Source organism: Euprymna scolopes, chromosome 23 (genome assembly GCF_053919585.1).
Source record: "Euprymna scolopes isolate OS-2025 chromosome 23, ASM5391958v1, whole genome shotgun sequence".
NCBI classification, from domain to species: Eukaryota; Metazoa; Mollusca; class Cephalopoda; order Sepiida; family Sepiolidae; genus Euprymna; species Euprymna scolopes.
The window spans coordinates 78597095-78612345 of NC_136504.1; the positions used below are offsets into that span (position 1 = coordinate 78597095).

General features: G+C 32.0%; 1 protein-coding gene across 3 annotated transcripts in view; it reads left to right on the plus strand.

Annotated features, from left to right (window-relative positions):
- LOC145246017 (exocyst complex component 6B-like) overlaps positions 1–15251 on the plus strand; it is a 151737-nt gene that overhangs the window by 89701 nt on the left and 46785 nt on the right. For all 3 annotated transcript variants that reach the window (XM_080107831.1, XM_080107830.1, XM_080107832.1), the window contains exons 4-6: positions 2297–2342; positions 10236–10440; positions 11187–11321. In XM_080107831.1, the coding sequence (XP_079963957.1) occupies positions 2297–2342; positions 10236–10440; positions 11187–11321 (386 nt within the window). The remainder of the gene's footprint in view (positions 1–2296; positions 2343–10235; positions 10441–11186; positions 11322–15251) is intronic.

The window sequence follows — 15251 nt, forward strand, 5'->3', positions numbered from 1 at the left end:
CTGATACAATACTCAATAAGAACCTATCAGAATTCATCCTTAGACAACAATGTGTCCATCCCTATCATCTAAGAAACAGATGATTGACTTGAACCTTTGTATATCATTTCATAATCCCTCTCTGAACTCTTTCCACTCGGGGTGAATGTCATATTAGTATTGTTACTTTGTGTAAAATCTTGACAATTTTTCATTTTTCTATTTCAGAGGATGCATAATTGTGATTGTAGATGAATAAGACCTCATTAACTGGTTTTCAGTCGTCTTCCATGTTTTGAATCATCACAAAAACCTTGTTAGATAAGCAGTATAATTAATCTTGTCTCAGCTGAGGTTTCCACAAAAACTCACTTAATTATTAGACTAAATATTATTAAACATAGCGACTTGTGCACCTGAACAAGTTCAGCGGTTACATCAACTGAAACATTGTACAAATAACACTCAAGATGAGAAGAGTAGTCCAATTCAAATAATACAATCATTCCTCACCTCAAAAAATCAGAACTAAATATTAACCTTTTTTCTCACTATTTTTAGCTTATAGAAAAAAGGTCAGATGCTTGAAGCCTTTGTGAGTCCTTATCAAAGATGTTTCCTGTTTTCAACATTGCATCATATTTATCTAAAATATAATTTTAGCTAATATTTAGACTCGGAAGCATATCCACCAACATTTAACAGTAATATGAATCACAAGGAAGACATGTATCTAACTATAATTCTTACATCATTTTTTAAATATTATCAAAATTTGATGCGTGTTGATAATTTGTGAACGTTGGTGTACTATCTATGAAATACATGTTTTTAAAAACGTGTCCAAACTTTTACAGTCAGATAACCCACCAACAATAAAAACTAAGGCATATTTAGACACAAAACATCAAATAAGGTAAAAATTTTTAAAAATGAAAAACAAATTTCATAAATATAAGAGGGCATAGCAGAGACATTTTATTAAAGCATTGTAACCTTAATAATATTGTAGAAAAAAAAAGATATTTGAGTATAGAAATAAAGAAATGAAAATTACAAATTATTTTAGGTAAGAGTCAATTTATAAACAAGGAGAAAATGATGCTTTGCACATTATAAAACAAAGTTTGTTCAATAAATAATAGACCAAAATAACATTAGCACTATTTAATTCTGTTCCTAGAGAGAAGAAAGGCAATATTTCTATTGCCGATGCTCAAAATGATTAAAAAACTGAAAATATGATCAGGAAGTAAACATCAAAGAGAGACAAGACTGGTGTGATGTCTCTGGAGAAAATCTCCAAAAAATAAAGAATAACTGAGATAAATGATTGGGAATATTAAACAGAACAGTGTTTGTTATCTATTTAAATCTTGCACTTAGTGTAAATAATTAACACAAGTAAAATTTAATTATTTGATATTCATCTACCCACGTGATGGGACTACATTATACTTTGGGCTTATAGCATCATTGTTCATGTATCTTTAGTTTATTGACAAATACAAAATGTATTTGAAAGAAAGCTATTAAAATACAGTTAACACATGTTATTTTATTTGCAGTTGCTGGAAACTAGACATAAAAGGTCAGTTAAAGATATGAAGGTCCACAAAGAGCATAACAAGGAAAAATGAATTCTAAAACAAGAATTACAGTGCACCATTAAAATACAGAAAATTCATGTCTTGTTAGACAAAATATAAATATGCAGATGCACAGAAATGCACGGTTACTAATATAGTTTCAACAGTGGAAATGTGCCACAGAGAATATACTAAGATTTATTTGATCTTTGGACCATAAACTGATAGTCGGCTCAGTCTATCAGAAAGATAACCTAACAGGCAATGCCATTAGAGTTTGGAAATATGTTCAGTAGCAGAGTAAGTTGGACAGACATCCATACAGTTTAAAAGTCACGCAATAAGAAATGTGCTTGTTTCTAAATTTCCAATCATATATATATCGGATATGAGTACAATATCTCACTGCAGTAGTGTCTTCTAATGTTAATAATTTTAACCTAACAATGTCATATTAGTATAGGTATAAACATCAGTGTTCATAAATGAACCACATGATGAGGCAGAAAGTATATCAGTTGAAACGTGGTATGAATATCGAGATAATATTCAAAAACAATCGGACAAGAATGAACTAAGTTTTCCAAAAAAAAAAAAAATTAACCACACACACAAACACAAACACACACACACACACACACACACACACACACACACACACAATTTGTATTATTTATATTTTTTCAATAAATTTAAAACACATTTTGATGATTTCTTTATCTTTGCAGTTCTTGAGATGTATGGTAAGCTGAAAGAACAGATGAAAAGCAAAAGGTAGATAAAGTTTTTTTCATTCAGAAAATACATTTTCTTCATTATTAAATAGTTGTCCCCACTCTGTGCTGCTTAAGGGTTTTTTTACTTTCATTTTTGTTATGTTAGTTTCTATTGAACTTATACCAATGTTTTCTTTGCACCTATTACATTTGTGATACAATTTCTTTGGTATGCATTATTTTACAAATCGTTTAGCAGGATTAAAATTACTTTCAAACAATGATAGTAGTTAAATGAGTGAGTGAATGTATATGTTGGGATGAATCAGTCTTTGTGCTCATCCTGTTGTCTTCAAATCAAAAAGGCTTGTTTCTTGATATTGTCTTATAAAAATCACAAATTCTGAACCTTTTGTTCATGGAAAAGTCTGTTGTCTGTATTTAGAAAAAGGATGTGTTGTTTGGTTTTGGTTGTTATAACGTTTCGGATTCTCAAACATGTTATGCATCCATTGAGAGAGTGCAAAAAATCTTCTGTCAGATTGGTGTAGGTAAAGAAAAGAAATGATGTAACATTGATCTTTCAAACACAATGAACATATAAAGCCACAGCATGCACAAGCAAAAAACAAAAACATAATTAAAAATCCCATGATTAATGAGTGTATGCAAAAAATATTAAAGGAAAAACATTAGAATCTCTTTTTCTCTCTACTCACAACTGTGAGTAGACACATATTTATGCTCTTTTAGACAGACAAATGAAGAACATAGCTGTCAAACCTTTTTTGCTGCATATTCGACAAGTACATGCTTTTTTTTATTTAATGATTTGTTTTCTTTAAACTTAGTAACAAACTTAAATTAAACAGAGTAGTGCAAAAGTAGGTATACAGTGATAAAAAAAGGAAAATCACACCATTCACTGCATCTATATATATATATATATATATAAAAGTAGGTATACAGTGATAAAAAAAGGAAAATCACACCATTCACTGCATCTATATATATATATATAAAAGTAGGTATACAGTGATAAAAAAAGGAAAATCACACCATTCACTGCATCTATATATATATAAAAGCGAAAATGTATGTTTGCTTTTTGTGTATGTCCAAGAAAGGCTTTTTTCAGAGAAGCAGTCGGTCGCCTAACAACTTTTTAAAACTTTTTATATCACATGTAAATCGTAATACCTCAGAGTTAACAGAGCTCGCCTGTCTATTTAATTTGCTCGACTTCGGGAAGATAAATATTCAAGTTTTCGCTCGCCGCATGTAGGTTAGGCCTTTTCCTATAATGTTTCCCCCTACCCCCAACGTCTTGGAGGGGGGGGGAGCATTCCCACACTAAATGAAATGCTACCCCACAGTCAAAAGTTGATCTCATTAAGTCATTAAAACGTGCACCTGCTAATTTAAGTAATTAAATAAATTCAAACGTGTTTCCGTTAGCACCTTGCGGTGGCGCAATAGTTAACGTCGCATGTTTTTTTTTTCACTTTAATTTACAACTTTGCCTCAAGGGTTCAGGTTCGATCCTCATACTTACCTACCAAAACATTTTTTTTTTTTTATTTACATTGCCATTGATGAGGACCTGGCCAGTCATGCCATCATGGAAGAGCCTGATCATCGACACAAACTTTGGCACCCAATACGTTCAATGACTGTTCAAAGTGCCTCCCTGTTGACGGTGTTAAAAGCTTGGTCAGGTTGATGAATACTGAGTAGAGGGGCTTATTCTGTTCAATGCATTTCTCTTGAAGTTGACTCATGGTAAATATCATGTCTACAGTGCTTCTGCCACGCCTGAAGCCGCACTATGCCTCAGGAAGGATCTGTTTAGAGACTGTAATAAGTCTGTTTAGGATGACCCACGCAAAGATCTTTCTGACAATTGAGAGGAGGGAAATGCCTTTGTAGTTTCCACAGTCCGATTTACTTCCTTTGTTCTTATAGAGGGAGATAATCAGGGTACCAGGAAAGTCGTCTGACATCATCTCCTCCTCCTAGACAGTGAGCAGGACATCATGGAAGGCCCCAAGGACATCGGGGCCTACTGCCTTGTAGATTTCAGAAGATACCACCCTTTCCTGATGCTCTGCTGGAGATTGTCTGGTTAACCGCCTTTTGATCTACTCAATGGTTGGGAGTTTTGTGAGCAAATCTTGAATTGGCTGTTGGAGGATTTGATTCAGAGCGTCCGAGTCAACTGACGAAGGTCGGTTCAGCAGAGTGCTGAAGTACTCCTGCCAGTGCTTGCTGAGACCTTCCTGGTCTTTGATAAGTGTCTTTCCATCTGATGATAGAAGTGGGGCACTACCAGAGATAGAAGGGCTAATTAGTTTTCAGTGAACTGAAACATTTCTTGGCGTTGTGAGTGTCAGTATAGTGTTGGACTTGAGTTGATTTGTTCCACCACCACTGGTCCTGCATTATTCGGAGATCAAATTGGACTTTATTTATTTTGTTTTTTTCATCATTCTCATACAAACCAGTCTGCATAGGTTCTAGTCTTCATCCCAAGGACTTCCTTTGCAGTCTCACTGACTGTTTCCTTGCGAGAGGTCCATTTCTCAGTACTTCCTTTGGTGGTCATATGATCTTGGAGCTTCTCATCTAGCACTTGCTGGAATCGTGCCTGGTATGATGGGTCCTTCAGCCTGACATTATATGAGGCCCTAACAGTGTTGGATCAGTTTCTGTGGGGCTGTGCAATGTTCAGCGCCAGTACAGCCCTGACTAATCTGTGGTCAGTACAGCACTTAGCATCTCTCATGACACGGGTCACATGAACATCACTGATGTCTCGCTAACAAACAATGATGAAATCAATTATGTGCCAATGTTTCGACCTTGGGTGCATCCAGATAGTCTTTTACTTGTCTGCCATCTTGCTGATTAGCTTGGGTGGGGTTGACCTGATGACTTGGTCAAACTGTTCATAAAATTGCTCCTTGGCATCATCTGGGCTTGTAAGTGTAGAGGCGTAAGCACTGATTATTGTGAGATATCTGGTCTTGCTGAGAGGGATGCACAGTTTCATGAAGCGCTCATTGATTTGAACTGATAGCGCAGGCACGCTCCTCAGCAATGTTGTCCTGATGGCAAAACCAACACCATGTATCCAATTCTCTGCTTGCAGTTTTCATTTCCAGAAGAAGAGGTAGCCACCTCCCTTTTCTCTCAGGGATCTCTCGTCTGCAAACCAGATTTTGCTAAGTGCGGCTATATCTACTTGGTAAAGCTGGAGCTCCCTTGCAACAAGCACTGTTCTTCTTTCAGATTTTGAAGTGATAGTTCTATCCAGTAAGGTTTGGACATTCCATGTACCAAGGATAATCCTTTTCTGTTTCATTTTTTGCATTGTTGTTTGACATGAGGATGAGTCTGGCAACCGTGGTAAGCTGCCAGACACTAGAAGGCCAAGGATTTGTCTCTGGTACCTTTTCTAAACTCCTCCCTTATGCAAGGCTTGGCAGTGCTGTCCTAGAGAGGCTGCCCAGTTGCCCACAGGTGCTGCTGAACTTTCCTGTTGTCCTTGGATTCAGGAAGAAGAGTGACCACTTGCCCATGGACTACCTACATGTAGGTTTGTGACTACAACCACCAGTGTTCACCTACATCTCTTGCTTTCGCCATATCGCATTGCCACAGGACTTGAAGGGTGTGCACAGACAGATCAGTAATCAGTGATGAGTTGCAAAACTGACCTGTGCGTGAAGATTTTATAGTGAAAAAACTGGTGCACAGTAGGGCAGGTCGATTTGCAACTTTTTTCAGAAAATCAACATGGCACTGATGATGATAGTTGGGATTTGATGTGTCAAGAACAGATACCAAAAATTAGATTCCCATCTTGAACAGAAAATTGAGCATTTAATTTTAAAAATCGTGTAGAAAAATGCTGAAAAATCCTTCATTTTCATAGCATTTTTTTACAACACGGACTTTGAAATTTCACTATTTTTCTAAAAAATTCAGTTAAAATTGATATATTTGTATGAAATTCATTGAAATAAAAATAAATACATGAATTCTAATTTTAATTATGAATCACAACTAGCAAAATATCTCAACTTTTACTACATTGATTAAACAAAAATTGTAAAAAAAAACTAATTAGCAACTAAATCTTTTAAATTTCACAATACAAAAAGATATGTGAAGATGTATTACACAATATAACAATTTCATACAAGTTACAGAACCATGTATTTTAATTTTTTATTAGAGGCAATAATATAAACTTATAATAGAACTAAATTGTTCTGTATAACTTCCTTTTGAGGAAAATGAAGGTTTAATTTGCTGGCACAATGACTTTGTAATAATGTGTCTATTTTGCTTTCTACCCATATACAACTTTTTGAGAAAAATCAATCAAATTTGACCAGTGTGTGGCTGCAAAATTGATAGCAGTAATCTTTTTAATTTTTTTTTTTTTAGTTGTTCACTATTTCTGGAAAAAGCAACACAAAAAAAAGCAAAACAATTACTTGAAAACACTTATTTTTTTATATTTTTGCGATGTAATATGAATAAAACTAACTATTATTTGGGTAAATTAAGAAAACTAATAAAATTTAATGGATAAATATAAATAAATTTACTTAATAGACAAAATCCTTTGAATGCCCTCTTCTCTCACATCCAATTCATCTTAGTTTATCATCGATATTATATTTTCCGGAAGTAGTGCAAAAGCACTATATTTTGAACAGTTTAAAACAGTAATTTGGATTTCAGTTAACTGTTTTGTTTTCTGAATCATATTAAAATATACTGTTGTTGGTTAAAAAAAATATTGTCGGTTTTGATCTCAAACCAACTAACTGCATACACTTAGATGATAAATTTGACCAAAATGTTTAATTTATCATAGTGTTTGAGGATAGACAACTCTAGTCCATAAACACATTAATCTTGTGGTTTATGTTAGCTATCTTCCTTGATTCAAGGACCCAATTTTCTAAGTTAATTTCTCCACAAGAAATGCCAACAGCATACTCAAAAAGTAGCCTCTGGTCTTCACACTTAAATTGTTTCTTCTGCTGTCAGATAATGATGATCGGGAGGGACACTAATTTTTTAGAATTCTACTTGAGGCAAATCTTGATAATTATTGATACAAAGTTTCCCCAAAGGACCAGTAAATGTTGTTAGGCTTTTTGTTGTTCCATCAATTAATTTAAAATTTGCTGTAAATGGCAGTTCTTCTAGTGGAACCTGAAAATTGAAAAATTTGCATGTTTAATAATAGAGCCAGATTACATAATAAATACCAATATATTATTTTATTTTCCACAAAAAAGGAACATAATTGCAAGTGAATCTATAGAATTAATTTTACCTCCTTATTAGGTCAAGTGCAGATTATGTGCCTTGTTTGAAAATTTTCTGTCTTGCACTTTACTGCAAAGTCATCACATCTCAAGACAGAAAGTTTACAGCTGCAAAAAAATATATCAAACAGTCTGTCTAGCTGTTCCTTTATTCTTTCACTTTGACAGGAAATCTCTTGCAGCAATCAATCTGTTTGGCCATCTTATAGCAAAATATATTGACCTTCTGTCCGATATAATATTACCTTAACAAGCGCAATTGTGGCTTGACTGCTTGCCGAATACGAATTATTTCCTTGGCAATTAACTTAGAAATAAGTGGGGATAACTGTTTTCGAGGAAATAACTAAACTGGATGACTTGTCGTGAAGTTGAGGGTGCTGTTTCATCCAAATAACAAGGTGAACCAGCAAATTTTGTGAACCACAGGTTAAAACTGAACGTCGTGCTTTTACTTACATTCTAATCTGAAAAGTAAAATAAATAAATGGATTATAAGTGAAGGAAACTGTATTAGGCTATCTTCCAGTTTTATACGTACAAAAATAAGTGCTAGTTATAAGAAATAATGAAAAACTTTGTAGAGTTAAATTAGATGTATTGAAGAGAGAGGACCAAACCAAATCAGAGGCATAGTAGTGTTTAGTTTAGACAGTTTTATCAGATTTTAGCTCCTCCTTCGATAACATGAATTTATCCATAAAGAGATTCATTCTTGCTGTAGCTGTGCCATTTGAAACGAATGTTTAGAGTTTGAAAAACCAGTGCTTATGCATCTATGTTACTATGCTATTTTTAATAGTATTTTCAAGTTAAATTTAATTTTTATGAAATTTTTGTTAAATTTTTAGGTGAAAGTACAGAATAGTTACAATACAACCTCCTTTTCATATTAAGAATGGCTTTCTAAATAAAGTTATTTTAGCACAATAACATAGATGCACAAATAACGAAAACCCTTTAAAGGAGTTTCCTTATTTACTTGTATTAATCTTTGTGGGTTATCTGATTTTAAAACTATAATTTTAGAAGAAAAACAATGCTTAAAAGAAATTACTCCCTAAAAATAAAAGATATTAAAAATTTGGCACTAATTTTCTGCAAAGTATTTTTTATTAAGTAGAAAACTTGAAAATTTATGTGGTTATGTTTTGTAAAGAATGTGTAGAATAAAATTGTATGAACTATTTTCTTTTGTTTTGTTTTAATATAAAACTGGAGTATTACCCTATTTTAATAAAAATTTCAAATAGAATTTGATGTGAAATATTAGGTTGGTGCAAAAATGTTTTCTACGTTCGTTTAAACGTCAAAAATGCCATTGTTTTTGCACCAACCTAATAGAAAAACAAATTAAAAAAGATAAAACAAATGTTGAAATTCACTGCAGACACTAGAAATATAATAATATATATTTTAAACAAGTCTTTTTCGTTTTTCCTTTTGAAATAATTCAGCCTAAATCGTAATGTTTTCAAATTAAATAATAAACAAACGTTAATTTTCAATATCAATAATGAGCGTGTTTTGCGACGGTGAAATCTAAAATGTTTCCACCAAAAAAAGTTCCTGAAATGAAAAAGCGAACTTTGGTCACTATTATTTAAAAAACATAATTTTGCCTTTACACTTAATATTGATTTTATTAATTCATTATCCTCACTCATTTTATTTAAAAATGTAGTTTAAAATATATTCTAAATAATGATTCCATTTTCTTGTTTGGATGACGGGACGTTCTTAAAAATTCACCAGAAAACTTTTAATCGCTTCAATTTTTCAACTTTTAAAGTCATTTCCTCAAGCAAAGATAACGATTTTGAGAAAAATATTTTGTATAGGTCTTTTCTATGTCAAACCCCAACTATCATTACCATTGCCTCACCGGGACCAAAAATCGACCTGCCCTAGTGCACAGGGGCACTCCCACTTTCTGTCTAGGAAGTCTTGATCCAGTGGCACAAAGAACTGTTACAACAGGGAAACTGTCAAGCTGCAGTGGATGACCAGGATTTCTTTTGGGCGCCACATTCTGCTCAAAACACTCCAACAATACATGCTGCCACTGCCATCACAACCGTTGGATCTTCAGGTGAACTCTTCTGCTTGTTCCGCCAGGAGTCAGGCTTCACATGCAGTAAGGCTGACGCAACCCGATTCTAACTCCCTGGATTTGAGACCCATCGGCTACCCTCACCTGGTTTAGCAAGCTCACCAAAGCTAGTACCCAGGGTGTGTCCACTGTTGCATGTGACAGCTACAGGGAGCCACAAGTGAGAGTTGAGTGTCAGGTGAGGTTCAGTGACAGACGAGCTATTCTAAAAAAAAGAACATGGCGAGCCCTCCTACCAAAGGTACTAACCACTTCTTGAACACCTCAAACATCCCTTATATTTAATCTGTATATAAAAAAATCTATATTAAAAAGTGATCATGAGATGCCCAAAAATGTGATGTTATTCCTCCAGAAGAGACACAAAATAAGTCATTGATAATTTGTTTCAGGAATGATTATTACATGAAAGTGTAAAATTTATATTTTTAATACAATGTTAAAAATATATTGAAAAAAAATGTTATCATTGCTTTATTTTTGAAAGATACTATCCTGCCCTGAAAACCTTAGAGCAGTTGGAGCACACGTACCTGCCCCGGGTGAGCAGTCACTGGTTCTCTCAGACGATGGGTGATGCCATTCCCAAATTGCGGGAGAGCATAAAAGAAGCTTCTATGTCAGATCTAAAGGATTTCTTAGAGAATATCCGCAAACACTCAGCTAAGATTGGAGAGGTTGCCATGAGACACGTAAGTCATTAATTGCTTTCCACACACAAAGCAGCTTTAGCACTGTACTGGTAATTTGATATTGCCCAAAGTTATCTCTTCCAATCATTCTTCTTGAATTAACTTGTGTATCTAAATTTTCTTTCCAATTTTTTTAAAAAAGCCATCATTTCCATAAAGTTTTAATAACATTAACTGGTGTATGTTTTAATAACATTAACTGGTGTATGTATGATCTTTTAATGTTCTTCAGATTTATGATTTTCTATTTCTATGAAAAGTTTTCCATTTGTTTTATGGAGTTTGTTTTTCAAAAAAGTAATTTTTTGCGTACTTGCTATACATTTATGGTTTTATATCTGAACACATGATGGTAAACAAGACTAATTTTGGATAAGAAAAAAATAGAGCATAAAGCACAGTTTCTATAATAATGGAGAGATGAAAAAGGAACAAATCAAATTATATGTTCATCAACATTTTGTCTTTATTTCAAGACTTCCTAGGGCTGAATAATTATGAAAAATAAAATACCTGTACAATATTTGAAGATATATATATATATATATATATATATATATATATATATATATACCTGTGTTAGTGATGTGAACAAAAAGTCATTTATTTAGATTTAAAGTAAACTTGAAATTGAAAAAAAAAAATGTGAGCAGGAGAGAGATCATACTTTTGTAAGTGATGAATAATTTGTTATGTCTGCTTTTATTGTTTGAAAATTTGTTCAACTTAAAATTTGTTTGTTTCAGTCCGCTGAGCAAAATAACATTGATCCCTCCATTGCTAAACAAAGGCGGCGCCGCAGGGCGCCACCCCCACCAAATCCATTTACAGGAGAGATAGAGATTCAAGAAGAGCCAGAATTTGACCAGGTTGATGAAGAGGTTAGTTTTATTGGAAACAATTTCAGTGATTTTGTTTATAATCAGCAACAATTTCTGAAGATGATATGAAAATTATTTTTTAAGTAAGAACAGGTCTAATAGATAGAGCTTTATACCTTTTTTTTTTTTTTTTTTTTTGCTAGATTTTATTTCTTTTTCTTTCTCTCCCACCTTTCTTTAACTTTGTTCTTCCTTTCTTTCTTGTTCGTCGTTTTGTTGTGTTTTGCTTTGTTTCCTTTTCCCCTGTTTCTAAAAGTGTTGAAATTCTAAAAAGTATATTTTTTTTAAACAAAAATTCTGTTTTGATAACAATCTGAGCAGTTACATTACCCCCCTCACTTTAGTTCTTTTTACTATATTTACAATATTTTTAAATGTAACTTTTTCTACATATTCAGATTTTGATATTTGAATGTGAAAATGGTGCTCTTTTCAACAATGTAAGCAGCTTAAGATTTGGTTCACAACTGAATTAGATATTAATTTAAGAAAAGATGGGCAGTGATGAAAATGTAGATATTAAAACATCTATTACAATGAAAAATAACATTCCAGCTTAAAATTTTTAAAGAACTGGATTTAACAACTGCAATGAATAAAATAGCCAAAAAGGTGACTAATATTTCATCACTGCTTCATTGCAAATTAGATTTCTTGCCAGTGTAATGATTTATAGGAAGAGTACTTGAAACTTAGAGTGGTTATTTCCTTTGATTCCCTTTATGATAATAATAACCAAAATAGATAATGTTTTGCGGATTGTTTAAAATTGGTTACATTTGAATGAAAAAAAAAATGGACTAATAATTGTCTGAGATCACTTATAAAACATATTTGTATCTACTTTATGAAAACTATTCCAGTCAAGTGTAGAAGAGAATTCTCATATTTACTTTATATATAAGATAAACATTTATTATATCTATATGACATTTTTTATCAATATGATTTTGAAAAACAAAACACTCTTTTGTGATTGTCTTCTCCATTTAATGATAAAAAATTGGAAACATTAAACTTCTTACATGAGGAAGATTTTAACTGATAAAAAATGTTGAATTTTTTTTTGTTTTTTTTAATCTCATTAAAACCAGAGGTTGGAAACATTAGAAGAAAAGTTGATGATTCCTTAAAAAGTCCTCATTAATTGCTGTTGAAAGTAGTATGCAAATGCAGCTTATATGATTGAAGTTAACTTTTGCGAAATTAAACGCCTTTGAGAAGTTCTTACTTAAACTGATAGAAATTAGCTCTAATTTTAAGAATCGCTGTGCATTGGTGTCATTTAAAAGTAGCAATGATTGTCTCAAACTTGAGAAGAAATTCATTGATGCTTTTACCAAGTGGAAACTTTATGGAATCAAATGACTTGTGTCAACTGGAAAATTTATTTGAATCCATGAAACCATGTGTGCAATTTGATATCTTTTATCTCATATTTTTCATCATCCATCGTTTACATGCATGAAACAAACTTAATACAGATGAATCAAGTAACCTATGTTTTTTTTAACTCTCTTCAACACTAGTTCAGTTTAATTATGCTACACTAACAGTGAAATGGGAGTATGGTCTTGGAATATACAATATCGATTTAATTATACATAAAAGTAGGGGAAAAAATTCAGTATCTAAAAAAGCTATCAAAAGGTGAACTGAAGAAAAAAACAATTAAAAAGGATCCCCCCCCCCAAAAAAAAAATTACTGTAAGATGTTGAATGTTTATTCAGTATTTGTTTCATATTTTTAAAAAAGATATAGAAACTGATTAGATGATAGTTTGTTATAGCTTTTACTGATTAGATGATAGTTTGTTATAGCTTTTACTGATTAGATGATAGTTCGTTATAGCTTTTACTGATTAGATGATAGTTTGTTATAGCTTTTTGTTACTTAATGAAAATTTTGATTTTTATAAATGCTTATCGGATATTTTATTGTGAATTTATTTGAAAGATTTTTTTTTCATTCATTCATTTCAAATCTCAGGGATTTGTATTGTAACAACTTTTTAATTTCTACAGCCAATTTAAAATTATATTGATTTTGATGTTGGCGATTTTGTTGATTTTTATATTTTTTTTTACTAATTTTAACTAATTTAACACCAAAAATCGAAGAAAAAATCTGTTTAAAACATTTTGTAAATTAGACATGAATAGTATTTTTATTAGTAATACACACGGACGAAAAAACGCTTTGGATAATCACAGATTTCAAGGTAGTTCTACTAAAATAGCCATATTTTTTAAACCAAAGCACTTCAAGTCTTCAAATTACTACTGTTTTGTTCGGAAATGAATATACTTTCAAATGAATTAAATATGAATGTACATTATATATTTTAAGAGTTTTAAGCAAATAAAGTGATAAAAATGTGAACGTCATAAAATGGCATTTTCGGTAAGGTTTTGTAATGACCCCCCCCCCCTGTTTTCTAAAGGTCTGTACCGTGATTGTATGAAGAATTTCGTCATGAAATTTGGGAACCAATTAGAAGAGGTGTTAATCTTAATACTGTCAAGTGTCTGAAATATTTTTGACCATTTCTTTTTTTGTCGTGTTAAAAATAAGACTTTAATATGACGAGTATTGAACATTTTGAAAAAAAAATTCTTCGGACACCCAGTAGTAAGTAAATCAATCTTTTTACTATCTTTATCAATTAAAAGTATTATTTTATGTTGAGTAGGACCGCGGTAATTGATAATTTAAAAGGACCTACCCCCCAAAAAAATTGTTTCTATTTCTCGAATTTGGTCAAATGAAGTTAGCATTACTAGAAGCAGCAGCAGCTCCAGCCTGTAGAATCAGCAATAGCACAGTGTATAAACAACACGCGTTCTTTAATTTTTATTCAAGAACGAATTAAGAAAAACATGAAAATATGAATATGAATGTTCTTATATGTTTAATGAGAGCTATTTTGTTATCAGAATAACATTAGTTTAGAACTATTCGGTTTTCAGAATGTATAATAACAACAATCCCAACCAATTCAGCATTATGAATCTGTTGCAATTTCTCACATTGCTCGTCAAATTTAAAAACATGGTTAAAAAAACAAAATAAACTTTTGTAGATATATAGCTTGCATGCACTTTTATTCTTTAAATTTGTTTTAATTCGTTGTTCAAAACTATGTTTTACTGCGAACAGCCACAAATGTTTTTTTTCAAAATCAAAATAAGTATCAAAATCTCGTTTATACATAGATTCGAAAAAGTTGTCAAAATACAAATATATAACAAATAAATATTATCAAAGGCAAGATAAGTTACTTTTCTACCAAACTGGATATATTTTTTGTGTTTTTATTCAATGTAACATGTTTATTCAGCTCGAAAAACATACAGTGTTTACCGATGTATTGGAAAATTAAAAATGGCGCCCGGCCCGACCCTCTTTGACACGGTAAGTTTGAGAAAAGGAGTTAAAATAAAAACAACAATACAAAATACTGTTAAAAACTCACCGAATATATGTCAGCCTATGTCACGGTAACATATATTGAGCGAGTTTCTAGCAGTATTTTGTCTACTTTTTTATTTTTAACTCTTTTCCCCAAACTTACCATTTCAAGAGAGTCGGGCGCCATTTTAAATTTTCCAAAACATCGGTAAACACTGTTTTCAAGCTGAATAAACATGTTACATTAAATAAAAACACTAAAAAATTATCCAGTTAGGTAGAAAAGTAACTTGCTTTTGATAACATTTATTTGTTATATATTTGTTTTTTTGACAACTTTTTCGAATCTATGTGTATAGTAATACAAACCCTCAAAATCTATATCAATATTCTTGAAATTTTAAAAGCAGTTAGAAAACACATCAAACTACAATTAGGAAGCTTTTTATTTCGTTATTTTTTTTTTTTCTACTTATTAAGCGAAAGATATTTTTACAACCTGCTCCAGCGTAGTATAA